The sequence below is a fragment of the Cyrtonyx montezumae genome, unplaced genomic scaffold, assembly GCF_038088225.1.
Source record: "Cyrtonyx montezumae isolate F1298 unplaced genomic scaffold, pur_monq_1.0 scaffold_0, whole genome shotgun sequence".
NCBI classification, from domain to species: Eukaryota; Metazoa; Chordata; class Aves; order Galliformes; family Odontophoridae; genus Cyrtonyx; species Cyrtonyx montezumae.
This window is the reverse complement of record NW_027071824.1, coordinates 44473246-44498601: the sequence shown is the minus strand read 5'-3', so window position 1 is coordinate 44498601 and position 25356 is coordinate 44473246. Positions and strand designations below refer to the sequence as shown.

General features: G+C 40.6%; 1 protein-coding gene across 1 annotated transcript in view; it reads left to right on the top strand.

Moving 5' to 3' along the window:
• The window catches only part of RSPO3 (R-spondin 3), a 62461-nt gene that overhangs the window by 22825 nt on the left and 14280 nt on the right, over nt 1-25356 (top strand). Inside the window, exons 2-4 of the mRNA XM_065734053.1 lie at nt 13605-13796; nt 15142-15288; nt 17606-17803. Coding sequence (XP_065590125.1) covers nt 13605-13796; nt 15142-15288; nt 17606-17803 — 537 coding nt within the window. The remainder of the gene's footprint in view (nt 1-13604; nt 13797-15141; nt 15289-17605; nt 17804-25356) is intronic.

Sequence of the window (25356 nt, the reverse complement as noted above, 5' to 3'; positions counted from 1 at the left end):
CCAACATAGCACTGCTGCAAAGTGCCAAGAGTATTTTGCAAGCCAACTAAGGCATCTGACACCTGAAAAGGCAACCATTTCAGTAAATGGATCATTTAATTACAAAGCAAGTTGGGTAGGAAGAGCTGCTTGACTGATTTGTACTTACTTGTACAGTGTAAGGTTAACGTGTGCCCTCCGGATGCTGCTGTGATTCAGCCTGAATTATGTGACACACACTACTGCTAATGGTAAAATACTTTAGCAAAACTGTATTTTTAAGACCATTTGTTCAACTGTACATAAAAAGTGCTGGAGAGTACATTTGTTGTTCATCAGCAGTATTAAATAATATACCAGACAAAAAAAAAAATCCTAGCCGTGAAAGTTCTGATTCCTAGACTAACTATTAAGCTTTTAAATTGCTTTTGTCTTCAGTTTATGTTAAAATGATTTTAAAGACAAAAAAAAAAAGTAACACTGAAACAGTTTGAAAAACGTTGACTTTATAATTCTTTGAGATAGTTACTAAAATTTGTAGCAGTGACCCTAAGCTTTCTAGATGTTTAATTGTAGGTTTTATATTATATACACATTTGCTTTGTTTTGTTTTTCTTTACTTAGTCTTGTCAGTAAGTGTCCTCTATTTAATTTTTTTCTGTAGAATTTCCTTTTTCTTTTTAATTTATCATATGTTCTACCATTCCATATCACATTTAAGTTATTTTCACTATTTCAAAATTCAATAAAACATGCCACACTCTGTAAACATAGAAATATTGCGTAAAAAAGTTTTAACAAAATTTTGTTTCAGGATTAAAAAAAAAAAAAAAAGGATTTTGTATTTTACTTACAAGTAAATAAATAAATCTCATCTTTAGGAACTGATTTTTTGAAGATTTAATTCTGAATTCTTTTTTCATCTTGACTGTTCCATTTTGATTTCTTCGATGGAATATGAAGGCCCTAAAAAGTTAAATTGAAATCGAATATTTCCACCAAGTTATACTAGATTTTTTTAATGCAGCATTTCATTTCATGATCTTTTCTTCGTGTGTCAATTTTGCATGAATCCCACTTTCAAAAATTCTTGTGGAACAGCTTTTCCAGCCTTCGATCCATAGGGGCAGACATCTGAGCAAGAACTGCACTCCGTTGGCCAACTGGGCCAAGCTCCCAGTGCTGGCCATCCTCTCCAGGCCATTCTCACACAGCAGGTGCCTCCAGCACTGGCAGCCTGGTGCCTTGGCTTCTGCCCGAGTCTCCTGCTACCATAGCACCCATCAGGATTGATGCATGTAAGTTAGCTGTAAGGGAAGACGACAACAGATTGGCTTGTGCTAAGGCTGTGATGCGCCTGTGCCTGCCCTGTGCCAGGTCAGGGTGTTGATGCCATCAGTGACTGCTGCCATTTGCTCTTTACGAGTGCAGCCTTTAGCTGTCTGGAAAGTTTGCTGCTGCATGTTGGTGCAGTGATGGTAGATGTGTTATAGTTTTAACGGAGACAAAGATGCTTGGTGTGAGTGAGAAATTTCTTTCATGTTGGCCAACATGTGAGGGGCACCAACTTCAAAAGGTGGGCAGAATGCACACAGTGTGATGAAGCAAGCTCTAACTACATGCTGTTCACATTTACTTCACAAAGAGGGCCAGATGCACAGAGCTGTTGAACTAGATCTGTTTGTCAAGAATCAGACACCTACATAAATTCCATACAACCTATAACTTAATCCCACTCAAAACAGGCCATGTAATCACACTGACCTATAAAAATCAGGTAATGGTGCTCCAAACCATGGGCTACCCTAAAGTTGTTGACTAATGAGTGAGATCCTCACTCCTTCTCTTTAGGAGTTTTGCCATTGACTTTGGTGGGTCAGGTCAGCAGGAGGAGAACCTGAGCTGGCTGATTGTGAAGTCTTTTACCTTTTTTCTATGATAGCAGAGTTTGATTTCATACTGTAACATCCATGCTTTGCATTCAGAAACCTGTGTCATTTTTTTAAACTGTCAGAATCCTCAGTGGCACAAGAGAAAGGTGAAGATAGTTGGATGGATCATTTGCTGGGTGTTGACAGCATATGCATCACCACCCAGTGTTACAGCAGAGAAGCAGTCACTAGATCAGATAATTTACTGTTAAACTGAACTTGAATTTTGGTCAGTGTCTTGTGTCACAGACACAAGATGGGAAGATGGGTCAGCCTCAAGAATTTACCTCCTTTTTATTTCCCCTAGGAAAATTTGAGATTGGCGATTTTCCTTGTTGCAAACTGTAGAAACCAATTTTTAGAGATCTTCCATCACTGTGGTATTTCTTAGTATCTATATTCGGGATCCAATGCTTGATATGAGGCTTGAATCTAAAGAGACAGGTTCTGATTCAGTGGTTGCAGGCACTGATCCAGAATAGTTCCACTGTAAACAACATAATTTGGGTCTTCCACTTAGTTTCAATATGGTACGAATTTAATCGTCATTCAGGAAAAAAGAAATAGTTCATTCAGTACAAAATTTTGATCAATACCACTTAGAGGAAAATATACACAGTTGAGAGGATACTAAGTAACTGACCAAAGACACATCTGAACAATGCCAAGGTAGTGGGCTTGTTTTCTGTTTGGCTTATTAATTTTTTAGCACTGTGAACATGGTAGTAGAAAAAACTTCTACATGGGATTACAGGCTTTTGCTGTCTAAATCCTTCTCCCTAGACCCTAGCATGGAAAGTAAAATCAGTTACATCCTGCTGTTCTTTCTGTGGTTTCTAAAACAAAATTTTGAGAGAAAAACTCTGGTCTCAAAAGACCCTGTGGGAAACGGGAAACTTGCAAATGCTACTGTAGTTGTGTAATGTTGACAGTATGAGCTGAGTGATCCTTAAACAACTTTGAAGTACACAAGTATCTGTGTAATACGCAATAATAAAAGTCTCCAGGATGCTAAAGTAGAAAAACAAGCAAAATAAGCTGGGGGGGACAGGCTCTGGTGCTGCCAGCACAACTTGACCATCAGTAAGCTTTGTTAGAAACACACACATGATAGATGGAAGGCTAGCCCTGAGCACAGAATGTGCCTGCATATTTCAGAGAATGAGCATGTACAAAATAAGGGTATGGTTTTTTTTACCTGATAAGAAACAAGTGCCTCTTGTAAGGAAGGGATCTGAGAGTCACGAGAGTCACAGTGACATTTGTCAACTTTGGTTTTAGAGATCTGTTCACCTACAGATTATGTAAAATCAACTGGTGATCTTCAAGATGGCATCTTGAAGGATTAGACTGTTAAAATACTAAAATATTTAGACACCAAGTAAAATCCCTTTCCAGAACTCACGTCTCTTTTTCACCTTAATACAGATGCCTTCTGTGCATATAACTTGAGTCTAGCAAGCATCATGACACACTGCTGATACAACTATTCGATGATTCTCATTATGAGGGCTGCCCCAAAAGTAATGCCTTCTATGTTATTCTGTTGGCCCATGCCACCAAAATCAAATGTTCCTGGTATGGCAGTAGAGCCTGAACCTTTCCACCAATATTCTGTTCCATTTTCTTGCTCTGTGACAAATGGCAGAAGGGCAGTCTGACCGAATGGTATCTGACATGGAGGTGCCTATGGAGCAAAGGAGGGGAACTAAATTCCTCTGTGCAGAAAAAAATGGCACCCATTGACATTCACTGAAACTTGCTGAATATTTCTGGAGACCGAACAGTGGATGTGAGCACAGTGATGGAGTACACGGTACAGTTGAGTACTGGTGACAGTGGTGCAGCTTGTTATGAGCATGGCATGTAGGCTCTTGTTTTCATCACTGGTGAAAATGCAGAGATAATGGTGGTGTCTATGTTGAAAATTAGTGGTTTGTAGCTGAGAATTTACTCAATCAAGTAGTCTTATTGCGGTCTTTGTATTTGTTGTAGTTTCCATGGACATAGAATTAGAATCATAGAATGGTATGGGTTGAAAAGAACCTCAAAGATCATCTTGTTTAAACTCCCCTGCTGTGTGCAGGGTCATCAGTTACTAGACCAGGCTGCCCAGAGCCACATCAAGCCTTGCCTTGAATGCCTCCAGGGATGGGGCATCCACAATCTCTCTGGGCAACCTGTTCCAGTAATTCACCACCCTCCAAGTGAAAAACTTCCTCTTAATATCTAATATATCTTCCTCCTAATATCTACTCTTTATAGATGCTATATCTAGACTGTAAGAATTTGGTAGTGTAATTCAGTTTCACATTCTTAGAGTAGATTCAACATAGTATTGAAGGTTTGTTATTTGGGAACAACTACAGCTGACTTTACTGGTAAAAACTGTAGTTGCTTATAGGATTTAGAACTTGGTATCAGAAGGTATTGCATGACCTGGTCCTAATATTTCCATAATCACAAGACTATTTAATGCATCTTGCCTCAGGAAGCCTGTTGGGTCCCTATACTGGTTAATCTCCCTGGATTCCTGAATTTTGGTGATGATCCATAGTACGTGGGAAAAAAAAGTCCATTTCCCTTCTCTCTTCATAAAAAGAATTTTTCAGTTTATTTACAAAACTCTCTGGAATGAGAAGGAGCCATTTGTGGTTGCTGTGGCTGATTTCTCTTGAGCTGAAGATGCTAGGAGGCTGCACAAAACCCTGTACCCTTGGTGAGATTCTTCAGCCTATTGATGCTCTTTCTAACTAAATTTGAGGGAAATGTGTTCTGACAACTAGTGCATTTAATTTTCAAGATCACTTTGCCAGATGTGTTTAATAATGGTGAGGCATCCCCCAGTGAGATCGTGGCTATATTTAATGAGGTACTCCTTGCCTGTAGATACCAAAAGAAGATGGTTACAGATACAGCCTTAGACTGTGGAATAGTTCCATATTCATGTGTGTGTGGCCCTTTAGAAATGTTGACCCTTCATGAACAAAAAGAGGTTAGTTTCCTTTCCCTCAGATAGGAAATGCATCTTGAGGAAGTAAACATTCTGTCAGGCCAGGGAGATGTTTTAGGATTTTTTTTCAGTCCTTATGAGATCTTTTTCTTACAAAACACAGGTGGACACTCGAGGATCTTCTTTGTTGCATATTTTGTATTCTAGAAGAAAGTAATACTCTGAAGCAAAACTGAAGTCAGCCAGATCTCTGAAAGAGATAGCATCCTCTTAGAAAGTAATCTTAAGGTGGTTTTCACACAAATCACAAAGAAAACTTTAATACTTGACTTTTAGACTGGTTTTCCTGTTTGCTTTCTGTGGCTGTCTCTCATTTCAGGGCTTTCTTAGACTACTGTAAGTCCAGAGGAGGCAGGATGGAGAGTCCACATTCCTTAAGCATCACCACTGGTCCTGTTGCATCTCAGTAAACTTATGGCCAGTCAGACATAGCAATTACTGTGTATGGGTCTACCTCCCCTGCTGAGCCCAGCTGCTGCCCCATCGCAACATGTCAAGTCCTTTGCCTCCTTGTGGGTGATTTAAGGCCAAGCCATCAAACAAGAGTTTAGCCTGTAAGACCGAGCTCAGGTTTCATCTCAGCCAGGCTGGCAACCTATTTAGTAGTGATAATAGAAACTAATCAAACCCATATGTACTTACTCTCCCAGTGCTGTTCCACCACTCTTAGACTTTTCCTGTGTTCTGCACTGTACATTACCTACACATTGGTTCAGTGTTTTTACCCTACAATTGTCTGTTCCATTTCTAATGCACTGCCACACAGAGGAATGCTGTCCAAGAAAGAGTATGAGGAAATACACTGTGGTTTGCAAACTGAATTCCTTAATGACTTTCTCATTAGAAGAGCTCACTGCCAAATGCTGTTTGCTTTTGCCTGAAGGACGATCCACGTGATTAAGAGTAATTCTGCTTTACACAAAATAGTGTTTTCAGGCCACTGCCACAGACAGCTGCTTCACACTAAGCAAGAGAGAGAAAAACAAATGCCAGTGAACTCATGGAGTGATAAAATGACATAAAAACTCAAGGGATATCCTATCTCAAATCTCCCCATCACCAGAGCTGGTAAATATGGGTGTCCCATTTGGTAGGGACACTGAACCTGAGGCAGGGCTCAGGTCTTGCAGTGAGGTCCACCCAGGAGAGGCTGAATTCCAGGATAATTCTGCTATGAAATTATTTCCTGTGAGCACTCACAAGCCTGAGTAACCAGGAGTAGCAACAGCTCTTTAGCAGGGATAGATTTCATATTTCTAGAACATCCATTTCAAGAATGATCTTATAAATTTAATTCTGGTAATTGAAGATTAATGGTGAGACAGTGTACCTCAACTGCATCAAGTGGGAATGTAATATTCCTTTACACTGAGCTTGTCCCCTGGCTGTCAGAATATACAATATACTGAATATTACTCCTGCCTGAATTTCTCCTGTAATTTTTTCTTTTCATTTTTTTCTTTTTTTTTCTTTTAAATCCCATTAATTCTAATATATATGTAAAGTAAAACTGAGTGCAGAATTCCATTGCCAAAGTTTTAAGAATGTCTTTGCTGCATGCTGTTAAAATCACCTATCAACCCTACCATTTAAAGTTTGGTTTCAAATTCAGGTTATTTCTATTTTTAACTTGGAAATCACAATTCATTGTTTCCAGAGTAGGCTAGTGTAAAACTGTGGAAGATATTTTGAGAAAGGAAAAGTCCCCAATGATTTCACTTGCTAATGAGGCTGAAAACTAATAAACTGGACAAACAGCTTGAACAAAAAGAAAACAAAAACAAACACACACACACACACACACACACACACAAACATAACAAAAAGACTTACAGCCAGGCAGGAGAATAGTTCAAGATTACTTTAGTATTTTCTCTCATCTCTAGTAGTTAGACTTTCTTTATAAAAAGAAAAACTGAGAAATGGATTCTGGGTTTGAAACAAGACACAAGACTATACTTACAAACTTTAGTATTTGTTGAGAGTCAGCAGCTCGCTGATGCTTGTATAAGAGGTGGATAAGAATTCCATGTGGATCTCTGTGCTTCACCATGTACTGTGATTATTGATGTGCTGTATTTTCCATCCTTGAGAGTGTAGGATTTCATGATGTTTAAGGAGTGTTTGAATACCAAAGAACTGATTGCTTGACTGCAGGTAGGAACACCTCTGGGAACTGACATTGCTCCTAGCAACCCACTCACAGAGTATCTTCATTCTAGCTTACAAAAATAAGTTCTGAAGGTTGTGCAGGAATTTCTATGTTGCATTTTATTTTGTCTTTATAATGAAGCAGTTTGCAGCAAAGGCCAAATGGTTACAAGTGAGGGTGTTCCTTGGACCTTTTTGCAGTGTCAGAACCTTGACCATGCTCTGCAGCCAGTGCCTAGTCCAGGCAGCCACATTGCTTCCTGCTCTACCATATCAGTAGATATCTCTCTGCCTGCCTTCTACAACAAAAAGTTGTGGCTAACTGGAGTGGCCTGTGCTCTCCAAGCAGTCTTTCATCAGTAGTCTTCAAAGCACTTCTTAAGGTGGATATGCATTTCAAAAAAAATAGGAAAATGAAAAGTATAAGCAGAGGAAGCATGGATTGGTGGATGAGTGGCTGAAGAAGAATATAGGGATGCTGTCTGGATGCGCAGGGATGGGATTAGGAAAGCCAGGGTGCAGATGGAATTGAACTTCGTGAGAGACATGAAAAACAACAAAAAGGGTGTCTTTAGCTACATTGGGTTGAAGAGACAGGCTAAGGTTAGTTTACCCTCTCTGATAAATGAAAAGAGAGCTGGCCTCCTCAGACATGGAAAAGGCTGATGTACTCAAAGAGTTCCTTGTCTCTGTCTTTACTCCCAGTTAGGCTTCTCACACCTCTCGTGTTCCTGAAATTCTAAGCAGGGGTTGGGGGAGCAAAATCCCTCCCAGTGTAAGAGTGGAGAAGATCCAAGATGACCACATGAGGCTGAATGTCTACAAGTCTCTGGAGCCAGATGACATGCATTGCAGGGTTCTGAAGAAACTGGCTGATGTGGTTGCTCTCCATCATATTTGAAGAAACAGTGCTGTTAAGTGAAGTCCCTGGTGACTGGGAAAAAAAAAGAAGGAAACATCCCTTCCATTTTCAAGAAAGGAAGAAAGAAAGACTCAGGGAACTACAGGCTGGTAAGCCTCACATCTATGCCAGGGAAGGTCGTGGAGTGGATCCTCCTAGAAGAGATGTTAAGGCATATACAAGGTAAGGAGTTGATCCAAGACAACCAGGATGGCTTCACCAACGGCGGATCACTCCTGACCAATCTGATGGCCTTCTATGATGGAGTTGTGGCATTGGTGGACAAAGAAAAGGCAACTGATGTCATCTACCTGGACCTGTGCAAGACTTTTAACGTCCCACACCATATCCCTATCTCTAAATTAGAGAGAGAAGGATTTGAATGATGGACTATTAGGTGGATAAAGAATAGATCAGGCAGTCATAGATGGAGGGTTGTTGTCATAGGCTCTATGTCCAGGTAGAGGCTGATCAATAATGGTGTCCCCAGAAATCCATCTTTGGATTGGTGCTCTTCAGCATCTTTATCAGTGACATAGACAGTGGGACTGAGTGTATTCTCAGCAAGTTTGTTGATGATACCAAGCTGTGTGGTGCAGTTGACACAACTGAAGAGAGGAACTCTTTTCTGGAGGGGCCTGGACATTCTTTGAAAGTAGGCACACAAGGATCTAATGCAGTTAATGAAGCCAAGTATGAGGTATTGGGAGGTCCTGATGGGCAAAAAACTGGTGTGCTATGCAGCCCAGAAGGCCAACAGTATCCTGGGCTGCATCATCAGGGGGTAGCAAGCAGGGCAAGGGAGGTGATTGTCTCTCTCTGCTCTGTCCTTGTGAGGCCCTAACTGGAGTACTTTGTACAAGCCTGGAGTCCTCAGTGCAGCAGCGTTGTGGAGCTGCTGGAGCAGCTCCAGAGGAAAGCCATGATAATTATCAAAGGGCAGGAAAACCTCTCCTGTGAAGATAGGTTGAGGATGTTGGGCTTGTTAGCTTGGAGAAGGCCCATTCTATGGGCCATTCCATGATTTTGTGATAAGTATAGGAATTTGAAATGCTTGCACCAGGTGTAACCTGGTTAGATTTCACCACTTCCAGTTGCTTCTTCATGGTTACAGTGTGCGACTGCTGTCATGCCTGAGATCTGCAGGCACCAGCAGCTTGCTGCTCCAGGACAGTTCTGTACTGTGCACAGTAAGTTCTATCCCTGTGGCAGAAAGGTGTTTCTGTTCTTTTCATTTCAGTCTCAAATCTGTTTGACTTGGCCTTTTCAGGAGTGGAAGGAGCAGCCCTGGCAGTCACTGATCTGTGTTACAGAGCTCAGGCACATGATTGGCTCAGAGCCTGAAAAGAAGGCTGAGAGGGGAAGAGATCAAAGTTCTCAGCTAGAACCTGGAGTTGCGTTTTGTCCAGCGTGCTCCCTCATTTTCTAGACATGAATGTTTTCCCTCCACCATTTATTTTTTCCCAAGTTCAATGACAAAGCCCAGTGAAGGGTTTTCATGTAGTACCATTTTGTGAGTTCTTTGCCCTGCTTTTCTTCTTGCCTGAGCCAGTACAGCAGCCTACCCTGGATTCCACGGAAGCATAATGAAACAATTTCATTACACAGATACTGGGCTTAAAAAATATCAGGCACAACAGGAGACAATAAAATAAAAGAGATCTTTTAAATAGCTTTTAGGATAAAAAATAAAATAAACCTTAACTTAAAATGTCAATTCTGGCGTGAGAATTTTGCTGTCTGCATTTCCAAGAACAGAAGCTTATTTTGTTTCACACATTGAGTTATGACATGGCATGAAATCAACCTTTAAATGGAGCTTGACTTACATGTTTTAACCTATTCCATCTTCCATAACACTAACAGTATGATTCAGTGGTCAAAGGGATGGAACAATTTCCCTTTGAGGACAGGCTGAGAGAGCTGACATTAACAAGTGTGCAAACCTGAAGAGAAGGCTCCAGGGAGACCTGAATAGAGGCCTTTCAGTATCTACAGGGGGGCTATAAGAAAGAAGGGTGCAACATCTTTAGCAGTGTCACTGGTGGTAGGACAAGGGGAAATGATTTCAAACTAAAAGAGGGCAGATTTAGATTGGATATGAGGAAGAACACATATACAACAAGGGTAGTGAAGCAATGAAACAGGTTGCCTGGAGATGTGGTGGATGCTCCTGGAGACATTCGGAGTTAGGCTGGACAGAGCTCTGAGCACCCTGATCTGTCCGTCACTATCTGTTCATTGCAGGGAAGTTGGACTAGATGACTTTTAAGGATCTCTTCTGACTCAAACAGAGCTATGATTATATGGTTTTCCATTTAGAACTGTCTGCTTTCATTTTTTGCTGGTCTATTGTATGAGATGCATCTGCGATGAACAGAAGAAGGGAGAAAGTGTGAAAATGAGAACGAGTACATTTTATTTTATATTTAATGCTGCTGGAAGTAAATTGGAGATGGAAATTGTCCATGTAATGGATCTTAGCTATAGAGAATTATCTTCTTTTGGCAATAAAGTACTGTATGTCTGAAGGGCTCGCACACAAATCTTGGCCTCTGAGCAGTTGCATATGTAGTGTCTTCTCTGTCAAGCGACTCGATGCATAATGATCTGCCACTGGTTGCTCACACATTATATCTTCCCTGTCAGAAGTGATCATCCATATTTCATTTTGCAGATTTGATGGCAAATATTTTGTACTTCAGCTGCATTTTCTTCCCATTGTCAGACTTAATGAAGGAAAATCATGGATATCTTTTAAATAATGTCAGCTTCTTATATAACATTACTGTGTCTGCCTTTGAAAGTAGCCTTCTGCAAGAGCCACAACACAAGAGCAAGAGAGAGGAAGACATTTTCATGTCTTTAAAAACTTTTAAAAGTCACTTTTTAGGCTCTTAATTTCAGAATCAATATACCAATTCAACCTTTGGAATCTTCTTTGAAAAAAATGTTCTATACTTAGTGAGCATACTTAGTGTCCTGGTGGTAAAAACACTTCTCACAGTGTTGTTCTACAAAGTGACTGACTCAGAGACAGAGAGAATTAGGTTCTTATATTCTTACTGAAATTGTTTACCCCCAGCAGGGCCAAAGTTTGTTGTTTTCCTACCTGTTCAGCTCTGTTGAGAGAAATAACTCATATTCTGTATTCTACTAATGAAAGAGAAAAGGTAAATTTCTCACATTCTAAGACTGGTCACTGAAATCTCAGAGCATGAAGGAATGTTTTTCCCATTCCTGGACCATGCCTTTTTGCCATAACTCATAGGTTCATAGGTTCATAAGGTTGGAAAGGACCTACAAGATCATCTAGTCCAACCATCCTCCTATCACTATCCCTACCCAACTACTAAATCAAATCCCTTAGCACCTCATCTAAACGCTTCTTGAACAGCGCTAGGGACGGTGCCTCAACCACCTCCCTAGGCAGGCCATTCCAGTGCCTGACCACTCTTTCAGAAAAGAAATGTTTCCTCAGGTCTAATCTAAATCTTCCCTGGTGCAACTTGTGGCCATTCCCTCTCGTCCTGTCATTATTTATCAGGGAGAAGAGGCCCACCCCCTCCTCACCACAACCCCCCTTCAGGAAGTGGTAGAGTGCAATAAGGTCTCCTCTGAGCCTCCTCTTCTCCAGACTAAACAATCCCAGCTCCCTCAGCCGCTCCTCATAAGACTTGTGCTCCAGACCCCTCACCAGTTTTGTTGCCCTTCTCTGAACACGCTCCAGGGCCTCAATGTCCTTCTTGTAGTGAGGGGCCCAAAACTGAACACAGTACTCGAGGTGCGGCCGCACCAGAGCTGAGTACAGGGGGATGATCACCTCCCTGCTCCTGCTGGCTACACTATTTCTAATACAGGCCAGGATGCCGTTGGCCTTCTTGGCCACCTGGGCACACTGCCGGCTCATGTTAAGCCGAGCATCAACCAACACCCCCAGGTCCTTTTCCTCTCTACATTCTTCAAGCCATTCTGCCCCAAGCCTATAGCATTGCATGGGGTTATTGTGGCCAAAGTGCAGGACCCGGCACTTGGTCTTATTGAACCTCATCCCATTGAGCTCAGCCCAGCAGTTCAGCCTATCCAAATCCCTCTGAAGGGCCTCCCTACCCTCAGGCAGTTTGACACATCCTCCCAACTTGGTGTCATCCGCAAACTTACTGAGGGTATATTCAATTCCCTCATCTAGGTCATCAATAAAGATATTAAAGATATTAACTCAACAAAGCATAGAGGAATTCCCAAACCTCCCTGCTACCAGCAAACTCCCCAAGGCTAGAAATTAAGAGTGGTGGTTTTCAGCCTGTGAGCCATGGATTCACATGGGCTTCTGGTCCACCACCAAGGGATACACAGAAGGGAGCCAACAAAAGCAAGCTCATCGTTTATGTGAATTATTTATCAGTGTCTGAAATAAACACTGAAATAGGTGATGAAAGTATGGCACATATATATTTATAAAAGTATTACAGGCTTGAGGACAAGGCAGAACAAGAAGACAACAGTATTTATACATAAGATTTACATTTGTAAATCTTATCTTAGGTCTGGATTTCTCTTACACGTGAAATATGCGTATAACCAGATGTCTGAAGTTGAAAGATGAAAGCTTGCACTCAGAAAAGTGTCTGGGTTTTTCATACAAGTAGAGATAAAAAAACACACTTGGAGCTACTTGATGCTTAATTTCCAAACTCTTATTTAAGAATGCAATCATGAAGTATTTATAAGTAGGTAAGAATTTCTACAGTACTGAAAGATTCAAAACATTCTGTACCACTGAGAAGTAATTCTTTGATTAACGACTACTACTGAAAAGACAGTCTGCAATATTTCTCCCTTCTCTGCTACTTCTAAGCCCTCAAATAAGAACAGAACAGTCTTAAGCAGTGAGGGCAATAAGTTTTCCTTTCAGTATCTAAAGATTTAGAACAATCCAAATGAAAGAAAAATGTAATCCTACCTATGCTCCATGCTGGGACATGGTAAATGCCACAGTTATGTCTGAACATCAGGTTGTGATTGTTAGGGATGCTGGAGAGAACATTCTAGGGAAAAGAGGAGGGTGAGAAGGATGGCCCTCCTGAGTCTTTTTATTAGTACAAATTAGCATAATCTAACAGGGGCATATTCCTGCGCAGCAGAACTCAATCAAATGTCACTTAGTCAGTGAAGGAAATGATAAAACTAAGTTGTTTTTTAGTCATCCAGCTAGTAAAAGCAAAGACAAATGAACAGGTATTTAACTGTCAAGCTGTATGTAAACAAAGTTAATTGAAGAAGCAGCAGAAAAGTCATTGAAAATAATATGAAAAATAAGTGTTCTCTAGGATGCTACTGTTGCATAACATCTATTTCAAATATACTTTACTCTTAGTTGTTTCTGCAAGATGTGAGCACATCAGCTGAGTCTCTCAGTTTTATGGAGATGAAATAATCACTGAAATGAAATGCTAGGTAATAAAAGACACAGCTAAAAATGAAGCAATCTGTAAGAGCTGTCAGAGAGGAGGATGGCCCACCCTTCCGAGCACAGAGGAACCATTATACCATGGTTGTTTTGAAAGAAATTGTCTAACTTATTATTCTCTTCCTTCCCTTCCCTGTTTTTTAATGCTTGTCTCCTCAGTGCATCCTAATGTGAGCCAGGGTTGCCAAGGAGGGTGTGCTACATGTTCGGACTACAATGGATGCCTGTCATGTAAGCCCAGACTCTTTTTTGTTCTGGAGAGGATCGGCATGAAACAGAGAGGAGTATGTCTCTCCTCATGTCCAAGCGGATACTATGGGACACGGTATCCTGACATTAACAAGTGTGCAAGTAAGTGCTGGAGAAGGGGAAGCACATAGTTTTGCTTGTTCCCTTTTGAATGTTGTGCCTCCTTAGAAGACAAGTCAACAGAGAAGCAGATGTACAGGCTGAATCTTTATTTGTTCAGTTCTTTTATAGTAGTGCAGTAAATTTTAACCGAGCAAGGAGTTAAGGTGAGACCCCACAAAACTGCCTAAAGTTTAGGGCTTCCACTCTTCATGAATCACTTGCCCGGATGCTGAGAGCTGGCCTCCTCTACACACACACAGAAGTAGATCACCTGCAAGTTGCAGGCACTGCCCTCCAAGAGGTTGCTCAGCAAGTTGGAGTGGTAGCTGGGCTGAGAGAAAGCTGAGGGCCACTGAGCCTGGGGCAGTTTAGCCTTTCCCCTGAGACATGGGAGGTGGTGGCTGGTGGCTCTCTGTGGATACATGTTTTATTCTGGTCTCATTTTAGCTCATCTTACATGCAGTGTAGTCCTGTAAATGCCTGTACCAGATGGCAAGGTCTCAGCCTGGTTTGGGAAGTTTACCTGATTTGTGTTGCCTGCACGTTGGGAAGCAGAGAACCATTCTATTCTAAAGAATTTTCTTTACCATTTGGGCAACATTTTGACCCCATTATGTGTTTTGAACCATAAATTAACTGGTTTTGCCATATCTTTACTGTTCCCTTTCTTTCCCTCCTTCCTGTAATTTTTGTTGTTGAGTTCACTTTTTAGCCCCACAGGTGACATAAAAACACAAGTGCGACAGCCAAGACACTCTTCCAGATTCTACCTGGTACCAAAACTTATTGAATGAACAAGCCCTGGAGCAAAATCTTACAGAGTAACAACACTGTAAAGTACTTGCTCACTTTTCAGCAGTGTGTGACCTTGTGTATCAAACATGGACTGTGTTATGCACAAATTTTTGTTTATTTATTTTAAAAACACCTGAGAACTGGGAAATATATATGTGCTGATTTAAAGCAAATTCTAAATTTTAACATATTTTATTTCTTCTGGATGGATGGAGATAGTGTGGAACTGGGCCCACGACCTATACCTATATACACTATAACTGTTGTGTTGTTATTCTGATGAGCTGTGCTCTGTCTTCAGTTTGTATAGGTCTGCAAGAATACATGAAGCATGCGACCATTCAGCAGCAGACCATCCTTATTAATTTTTGACTCACACTAAATTCAGTTGTTGTTGCCCTCAGTGTATCTTCAGGTCACAAGGAACATCTGAAAATAATTTTACATTGCTTGAGCCTTGTAAAGTGATTTTACCTTGACTTCTATTGTATTTGAGTCTGTGGTGTTTCACGACAAGGAGCATCAGTGTTTTGTCCTCTTTGCATTTCAGAATGTAAAGCTGATTGTGATACCTGCTTCACCAGAAACTTCTGCACAAAGTGTAAAAGTGGGTTTTACTTACACAGTGGAAAGTGCCTTGAGAAGTGTCCTGATGGGCTGGAAGCCAACAACCACACAATGGAGTGCGCTACTATTGGTAAGTCCAGCCCCACATAACGGCCCAGCCCTGCCTGGTTTCCTCATGGGACAGGGGATCTGTGAAGGGCACGAGCTGCAAGATCAGTTACAGCTTTGGGAAAGGGGAGCCCAAATCCACCCAGGAAATGTTCTGCATGACAAGGTGCATTCCCCAGCGCAACAAACTTACAATGCTTCATAAAAAGCAAGCTCGGTTGTGCTCCAAAATACAGCCCTGATGCTAAGGGCAGTTCTGCCTCAGGAGAAAAGGCCCATTTCATCCTGCTGGTTTGGCCTGCCCTGAGGTAGGACAGCATCCACCTTTAGCTTAAACTGTTATAGTGTTGGCTGCACCACTACTGTCAAAGGTATAAAAATCCCAATCTAGGCCCTACTCTTAAAGTTTAAAATACTAACTGCTCTGATTCCAATCCTTTGTGCTATCCGTGCCTTCACAGCATGCGTGCATCAGCATTTTGAAGCTTACATTTCCAGAGATGAGGGCTAGAAATTAAAATGTATTTGTTGCATAATGACCAGACTCTAAATAAAGTGAGGATTAAAATCAGATGGCAAATAGCATGGTGCTCTCTGTGAAGGAGTGAGATTGGCGGCAGTGCTCTGGTGACTCATGACTGCAGAAACGAGACTTGCTTTTATATCTCTTCAGCCTCTGACTCACAAACTCCCATTCTTCAGGCCAGGGTGATTTTGGAGGCCACCACACCTAGCTGTCTGCTCCATCCCTCTGCCACCCCTGCACCTGAAAGCAAGAAGAGTGATGTATTTGTCTGTGAGCTGTTGCCGTTAATCTCTTGCCACGATACGCTGGGGCTGCAGCAGGGCTCAGCTTATTTTGGTACACTGGCCGTGAACTGTGGTGGCTGCGGGCTGCAAGCCGCAATGGGAGCAGTAACTTCTTCAGCCACCAGCAGCCAGGGAGCACTTAGGCACAGCCTGGACATGCTGGAAATCTCCTCCTCCACAGCATCATTCACACAACTCTCTCTGGCATAGACCATTTGGCAGGGAAATCAACTCAGGAGTAAAAATAATGTGGACTGCTTCAGTGTTTTCTTTCTCAAGTAGTTATTAGTTCAGGTGGTAGTGATGGTATTTACGGTTTTATTTTCTAGCAAAGACTTTCATCTTTGGAAGTGATTCAAGGGATAATTTTTGTTTCTTGGTGGCTGTTTCCAAGTGCTGTAGATTTAGCTGCTTTAACAATGAGTCAGTCTTAACTCGGAAAAGCCATTTAAAGTTATGGAGGAAAAACAGAACCTTTTTGTGCACGTGAAGGCCAATTATTTTAACAGGAGAGCTCCAGCGTAATGTTAAAAACAAAATTACCCACATGACAGTTTACTGGAGGGAGGCTCAGAGATTGCCTGAAATCAGATTTAGTTTTAAGTTTTGAAAAATTTTGAAGTAAATTCTGGAGCTGGAAAAATGTTGACTTATTAAATGCTCCTTATAGAGAGGCAAGACATTTTTTCTTCTTTAGTGGAGGTTTAGATTCTTAAGCAACACATGAGAAGGCAAGTATTTACTACCTTTTATTGAGAGAAGGATATTGAGGAGGTGGCACAGAAGTAACACAGATATTAAAACCATTTTGAAGCTCCAAGGTGCCCACATTTTTGTCTGTACGTTTTGGGCAAGTGTCCAGTGGCACACCTTTGAGTTCTCAATAGTATGGGATGTGCATATAGTGCAGATCACTATAGTTTAGAAAATACAACTTATACTTTCCTAAAAGGTTACACTCTCCATTGGCACCAAATCTCCTCTGCTTTGCTAACTTACACCTGATATGTGTTACAGATGAAGCACTATTTAAATTGAATGCCAAGCAAGACATAACCAAATATGCTTGATTCCTAATGTAATGTTTCTTATAACAATTATTTCATTATAACTCCACTGATTTCCAATTTCAATAACTCTATGATCAGCTGCATCAGCTTGACACAATGATCTCCTTCTCCTCTTTCCTGTTTAATTCCACTAAAACAAAAAGGAGCTCTATCTCCACAAAATCAAAGCAATCCAAGAAAAGACCCCAGTAACTGATTTCATTGAGACCACTTGTTTTGTTGCTGCCCTGTTTCAGGAAAAGCAGGTACAAAATAACATCTGACATAATTATTTGACATTATTTTATACAATATACCTTCAGTAGTCCAGATTTACTCAATTCACTGCTTTAAATCCTGATTCATTTCATTTGTGTTTTTGCTACCTTTTGGCTGATGCAGAATAAGATGAATGTACCATATGCATAATGTATACAAAAAGATATTGGCCAAGATCAGCTTGTCCTGTGTTTGTTGCAGTGCACTGTGAAGCTAGTGAGTGGAGTCCATGGAGCCCTTGCACAAAGAAAGGAAAAACATGTGGTTTCAAAAGAGGAAATGAAGTAAGGGTCAGAGAGATCGTACAGCATCCGTCAGCAAGGGGCAATCCTTGCCCAGCTACAACTGAGAGCAGAAAATGTATGGTACAAAGAAAGAGATGTCAGAAGGAAGGAAAAGGTACCACGTTATCATCATCATAACTTGAGTTTTGTATTGTACTTGTTTAAACATTCGCATCTGAATTCTTAAGCCTCAATTGCTGGCTTCCCCGAAGCTCCCACTGATGTGACATTCTTTGGGCAGGAGGGAACTGTGCCCTTCCCTGGTGTAAATAAAGTCCTAATGCTGCTGAAAAAATGCACTTTGTGTGGTCCACAGAGCACAGGGTGGGTTGGATGGGAAGATGCACTCTCTGTAGGTTCTGCTGTAAGAACTGCCAAGATGAGGTGTTGCACATGGCGCAAAAAGGCCCATCTTAAAACATGTCATAATGAGAGTTGTTTGTTGAGTATCAGACAGTCAAATTTCATGCTTCAACCATAAGATTCCTCCAAACTGGTTCCTGTGTCATGCTGCTATACAGGTAGGCGCGTAACTCCTGCTACTGTAGTGCTGTGACCTCTCTCACACCTTGACCACTTTGTACTAGGTTTGGTAGAAAAATATGGCATGATCTTACCATCTGTGTGTGGCTTGTGTATGGCATGCAGAGTCCCAGCATAGGGAAAAGACCACAGTACTGTGTGGCAAGCAAGGGAAACTCCACTTGTTTTTGCCAACTAAGCGAGAATGAAAGCAAAACCACCCCTGCATGCAAGCCACGATGTTAGGCTTATTCTTCATCATGGATCTTGTCCAAGAATGTTCAAGAATGAGAGGTGCTAAGAAGTATATGAAATTAGATCTTATACAAATTTCATGCAATAGAGTTTGTTTCCCTTCTTATAGCAGGGAAGTTACTTGCTCTGTCCCCATTGCAGTTACACTGGCTGGCACAGGAATGCCAACAGAACATTTACTTTTCCCCATCCCTCCCATTTTCCCCATTCTTTCTGTTTCCATTTCTTTCCTGTTTTCCCCAAAACTCTCAAACTCAAAAGCAGATTTTCTTCTTTTTAGAGAATGTGTGGAAGGGTGGAGCAGCTGAATGTGTGTGAGCCAGCATGAGCTGCTGGTACCAAGTAGTTACCTGTTGTTTGTTGTTAAATTACCACTAGGATGGCTGTAGATTACTTGAAGAAATGTAAAATGATTTTGGAGCTTGTAATCTTTTTGAAGATTGGCTTGTTCCCTCAGGATATACCTTATGAGAAGGGAAATGTTAAATGCAGGACCTTAAGAGTCAGAGATATTTGGGTCCCTTCCTCTCACTGAAGAACTGGCTAAATCTATTCATATATTGTAGAATCATAGAATGACTGGGGCTGGAAGGGACCTGAAGGATCAAATTTCAACACCTGCCATAGGCAAGGTTGCCAAGCACTAGACTGAGTACTAGACCAGATTGTCTAGTACCCCATCCAGCCTGTCCTTATCACCTCAAGGAACCGGGGCATCCACAACCTCTCTGGGCAGCCTGTTCCAGAACCTCACCATTCTCTCAGTAAAAAACTTTCCCCTGACGTCTAATCTAAATCTCTCCTTTAGTTTAAAAACATTCCACCTTGTCTTATCATTATCTACCCTTGTAAAAATTTGATTTCTTCCATGATTATAAACTCCCTTTAAATACTGGAAGGCCGCAATGAGGTCTCCCCACAGCCTTCTCTCCTCCAGACTGAACAAGCCCAGTAACTGTAAGAAAAGAATAATTTGTACTTTTTTTTCTACAATAGTTACTTTGGTCAGAGTTGAAAATATAGTTCTGAACTTTAATTTTGAGACTAAAAACTGTTGGTTTTCTTTGAGGTGATAATGATGTTATGTATTTGTTTACGGTAATTTGGTGGCATTCTCAGATTGGATTTTTTCTCTTTGAAAAACGTCTGTTGTTCACATATAGTAAGTACTTTAAAAGAAACTCCTCACCTACTTTACTGTCAATCCATATTTTATGAGATCTGAGCCAAGCCGTATTTGAAAATACTGCACACCGCAAGAATTCCTTCACAGTCATGAATCTTTATTTTTCCTGCAATGTGCATAAAACCATTATTCTTTTCTTTTCAGCAAGTCACAGACTATATTCTAGTCTGTTTCACATGCAATAGACAGTTCTTTTGAAATTAATGCAGCCAGATGTAACTTACGTTCCAACAACGATCTTCCAATACTGCTCAAGCCTTTGGGATTTACATGTATATGGCTGGGAGTACTTCTTTTTTAATGTTCTGAAAGACACCACTATATAATCCTCTGTAATATTATCCACAAATGTCTATCCTATTCATTTTTGTACACCTTCAAAGAGAGATGAGTTTATTTAAAATAAAATAAAAGATAATCCTTAATAAAACTGAGGAAATTCACACATGAAATATTAGGTTAAAATAGCTGGAAGGGATGGATTAAGCTCAAAGTTTCCCTTATGTTTCTACTGGGATAGGGAAATGAGGCTTTCCAACTTAATCTCCAGGCAACTTATCTTCCCTCCTCCCACTGTCCCTTATTACTCCAGGAGAAAATTCTGAACCCCTCCAAACAAGAGAGTGCTTGTACAAAAAGCCAAAGCAAGCTCTGTTCTTATGGCTAGGTAATCCAGCCAATGAGAAGAGAGGGAGTTAACAACAAAAACTCCTTTGGACAGAAAAGGGAAAGTGAGTACATTTGGACTTACTGTTAAGAAATATTGAAAATGCTGTTTTGCATTGTACAACTCCACACTGCCACTTGGGGATTGCTTTGGAGACTAGTTTCCACGGCATCAATTAAGTCTAGCAGCAGACCTAGCAATTACTAACAGTGCTGCTATCCTTCATCCGCAACCACGAAGACAAAGTTAGTTCAGTCAGCCTTTGCCATTTCCATGTTGACTGTATGTCTGTGGCCGAGGGAGTAAGGGCAAAGACCACATCATGACAGGGTATGCTCGTCACAGATGCCTCAGTGACTTTGCTCAAGAAGTTGCAATCAGAGACAGGATGTTAGTCAGTTAAATTGCTGCTATCTCAGAGATGCAAGTACATGTTTCTGGAACAGTTACACAGAACCAGATAAGACAAACGAAGATGGCTTTTTGTTTCCATCTGCTTGTATGCCATTAAAGCTGGTGAAATCCAGTAGAAAACATTTTTTCTTCCCCTTTCACTGGCTAGTAAATTGAGTTCTACTGGGAGGAGGTGCGAGGGTTTGGGGTGTTTCTTTTTGTTTGTTTCTTTCAGAATGAATGCAAACAAATGGGAATAATTAGGTTATAAATAGCCCTACTAGCTTGAAGGGTTTTCCTTACTTTTTGCACTAAATCAGCTGATCCTAGACTGTTTTGACCTACCAATTTAACTGTGTTTCACATAAAGGTTCTTTTTATTATTCAGTTCCATCCAAACCTCCTTGAAATTTATTTCATAGTTGTCCTCTTCTAAACCTGTGATTCAAAGCTCTTTTTAGCTTACAAGAGTATATCATTTCAAGTTCCAGTTTCTTCTTCCCTTCTCTCCATCATACTTTCAGTGTACAATGCACTGCTGCTTTTACATTTTCACATTTAACATCTTCTTGGTTTCTTCACTGATACATACACTTTGGTAATCAAGTGTTTCTTGTAGACACGTCTATAAACAGCAAATGTATTTCTGGATGTACTGGAAAAAAAAACCCTTATGAGCATGGCAAACATTGGAAATTATCAATCTGTGTTATTTGTTTGCCATAATAATCGTGCTCTGGCTGAATGCAGATCCCTTTGTCTGCAAATAGGTAGGCGATTGACTCTTACTAGGCAAAAGACAAATTCCAGAATTGCATACAGAGGTACTGGTGGAATTGCACAAGTAATTCTGCCAAGATCGCACATCCAAATGAAAGAAGAAATTCAGCACACAATTTTCTGTTCAGTCCCAGCTAACCCCCCAGAGTAATCAGTTTTAAATGCTATCAGATAACATCTTCTGATCAAGTTGAAGAGACTGAAAATTCACACCAAAAGACAAGTGGGGATTCTTAAACAAGAAAAACATTTTAGAAAGCTAGGTGCTTGCAGGCTAAGAGGCTACATCGGTCACACAATTACATTGCTCTAAACAAATAATATATTAAATTGTTTCTTGTTGAAATACTGATGAATTTTTATGTTGGCATTTAATGTTCAAAGGAGAGAGCAAATGCTGTGTCCATTCTGTGCAAACACGGACCAAATAATGTTTCTATTTCTAAAAGGCAGAAATTCAAATACTAGATGTGAAAAAAAGGCAGTGGGATGAATGTAGAATAGAATATTTCTTTTTCAATGTAGTGCATAGGAATTCAATGCAGTCCAAAAGCAGGATATTTTTTACAAGACTGCAGCCCCTTGAAAGCAAGGTAGCTTGTCAGTTAATGATTTGTGCTCTAAGGAGAATGCAGATGTTTTATGCTGGTTTCTTTATCAGTGCATGGCAGGAATAAGATGGAAAGCAGTACTTCTGAGACCAGCAGCAGAATTCTAGATGAAGACTAACATGAACCAGGGAAGTAATGGAACAGGATTTGGTGCTGAGCAGTTTTAATGAGGAAAGCATATTTGTATGGGGGAATTACTAAAGCTACATGGTAAAAAAAAAAGTTCTTATATCTTGCATCGTATAAATATGAATATAAAAAAAAGTAAGGTTTGATTTTAATAGATAAGAAGGCTGATACTCAGGTCATCTCTGTTGTTTCTTTTAGTTAATTTCTCTACCCTTTATTAGTGTGTGTCCACAAAATACTTCAACCATATTGATCAGATCATGTTCATTGCTAGGAAAATGCTGCCCATGCAGTCCATCTTTCATTGGCCCAAGCAGATGGAAGTCAAAAGGCACCAAAACTGGATTGTACTGTGGGTGTAACAGGACAGTCCAACCAAGATTGACAGCGTGCTCCACAGCAAACAGGCTTGGGGCCTGGCATTATGTTATGGTTTTATGATTTTTGTTATATTATTGATATTCCACATCATCACATCATGGAGTGCATTAAGAGTTAAGACCAAGAGCATTAACTTTAACTCTTAATGCACTACATGATGTGATGATGTGGAATATCAATAACATAACAAAAATTATAAAACCATAACACGTTATCATGTTGCAAAAGGAAGGTTGTCTTCTTCTCAAAGTTCAAGCCTTCAGCTTAGCATCGCAGTGCAGTGGTCAGAGTTGATGGTTTGTCCAGTTTCTTGGAATTCTGGAAGGATCACTACTTTTGTATCTTAAAAGACAGTGCTCATCACTTTACCCACTGAGGGCTGCATCTTAAACTTTTCCTTCAGTGGGGAATTCACATTGCCACTTCATGCGCTGCTATTTTGACTTTAGCTTATGGTGGTGATAGCACATCTCACAAATGGTAATGATGCTATTCAAGAAACTGGATCAGACTCATATTGGTTCAATAGATCCTGACAAACTTGCATATGTTGTTCTTTCTGTTCCTGTGTGAGCATTCAGGGGACACACCTTGTGCAAACTTTGTGATATTCTAACACTGCCACCATCATTTCCAACACAGAGTTACTGATATTCAGCTCTGTGTGCAGTTCCCTGTTGCAAACCAACAATTTGTGGGTAAAGACATTCTTCATTTCATGGTCTGACAGCTGTCCATGACCATCCAGAACATGTCTTGTCTTTCATGTCAATGTTGCCACTGCTGAAACACACTACCCACTGCCTCTGTGTTCACATGCACTGTTTGGTCTCCAGAAACACTCAGCAAGCATTAGTGAATGTCAGTATGTGCCATTTTTTCCTGCATGGAAGAATTCAAGTCCGCACCTTTGCTTCATACACTTTTCAATGTCAGACACCACTCTGTCAGATTGCCCTTCTGGTGCTATCTGTCACGCAGCAGCAAAATAGAATATAGATGGGAAGGTTCAGTCTCTACTGTTGTGGCAGCAACATCTGCCTCTGATGTCATGGACCAACATAATAACATAGGAAGCATTGCTTTTGGAGCAACCCCGTTATTACACAAAAACTACTTACATTCAGTTAACTTAAACTGATTGAGTTACCCACCCTAATGCATACACTTTGATGCCTAATGGATTAATGTAACAAAAGAGCACAGAAGGCTTCTTTAGCATATCTAACAATAGCAACAAAATCTTCATTTAATGTCCTTTTAAGGTGCATCAGTTTCATTAATGGACAGATAAGTTGTCCCAGGCAGCACAAAGAGAAAGAGAGCCTCTATTAAAATAGGAGAAGATGCATAAGTTGTATTACAATTTTAAAGTGTATGTGTAGAGTAGGAAAGGAAGCCATTTGAAATCAGTAGAGTTTCACTCTTGGCACTATTTTTGAACCATGGCCCATAAAATCAAGGTTTTGAAATCTCCACAACACAAAGAAATGCCTCTGTAGCCACTTGGATAAATATTTGCCACAGCAAAGTGTTTATTCCTGTAGTGATATCCATTTCTTCCTGAAAATTAGGGACTTTGCAGTAGTTGCTTACTCATTTTGTGGAACATTTTTTTCACACTGGACAATTTGAATTTGATGTACACTTGATTTTTATAGCAAGGGTTTTGCCTTCTGAGAATTCAGAAAAGGCCTGATAAGATGGGAGTCATCGCTGAGCCTCTGATAAAAATTAGTTGCTTATGTCTAAGAAGGTCCTTGATGTATGATATTAAAGGTGGGATACTGCTCTTGGAGAGGGGGGATTCATGCACCATTAGATGGATTCTAAGAAGGGCAAAAGTTTTATTTCTCCAGAAAGGACAGCCTAGTGTGAGTGACATGGATTTTACCTGCTAACTTCTTCAGCATAACTACATGGGAAAATAAGATATTTCAATCACAGCTCATCCTGAAAGTCAGATCCTCTCCCTCGTGTATAACTTGATGGTATTCAAAACAAAAGGATAGCAGCATGTGGGCCAGAGAGCCATCACAGTGCACTGTTCTCTAGACTAACTGTGAGAGATGGGGTGTCCTGTGTGAAGGTCACTCCTGTGGTTGTGGTTAATGACCTTACCCTGTAGTGGGTCACAGGACTTCTGAAGCTTCAAGATGAACACAAAGCTAATTACTGCATCCCTGTGTTTACATTCTGCATACGCCAATGGGTCGTAACTCTGGCCTTTGCGAGCCTGAGTTACTATAATTGAGGAATTGAGTTTGGTTGTTTATTTTCTGTTTGTTTCTGCCAAGAGGACCTCTCATTTCCTTTCCTCGCAGGGGTTTTGACTCTTTAACTTTAACACATTTCCAGCCCCCAACAGCAGGGCTGTAGAGACTGGGAATTCCTTAGTTGCAACATCAAGGGAAAGGGCTTTCCGGAAATACCTTGAGCAAGGCAGGACATGGACAGCACAAGGCTGCCTGCCACAAATGGTCACCATTTAGAAAAGAGATCTTGAGGGAGAAGGGCTAAGAAGGAAAAAAGAGGATCAATATGAGTCAGAGAGATTTGTGAGTCCAAGATAGCTAATAAGCAAGTATGTACAGCTCAAGAGTTCAAGGCTGGAAAGGCAGGGAAAACCCATTTTTAAACTTTAGGCAAAGCACTTCCAAAATTTAGTTGAAGTTAGGCATTTTTGAATGTTGTATTATGTAACTAGCTGCAAACTAAGACCTTGAAATCCAAACTGATTAATA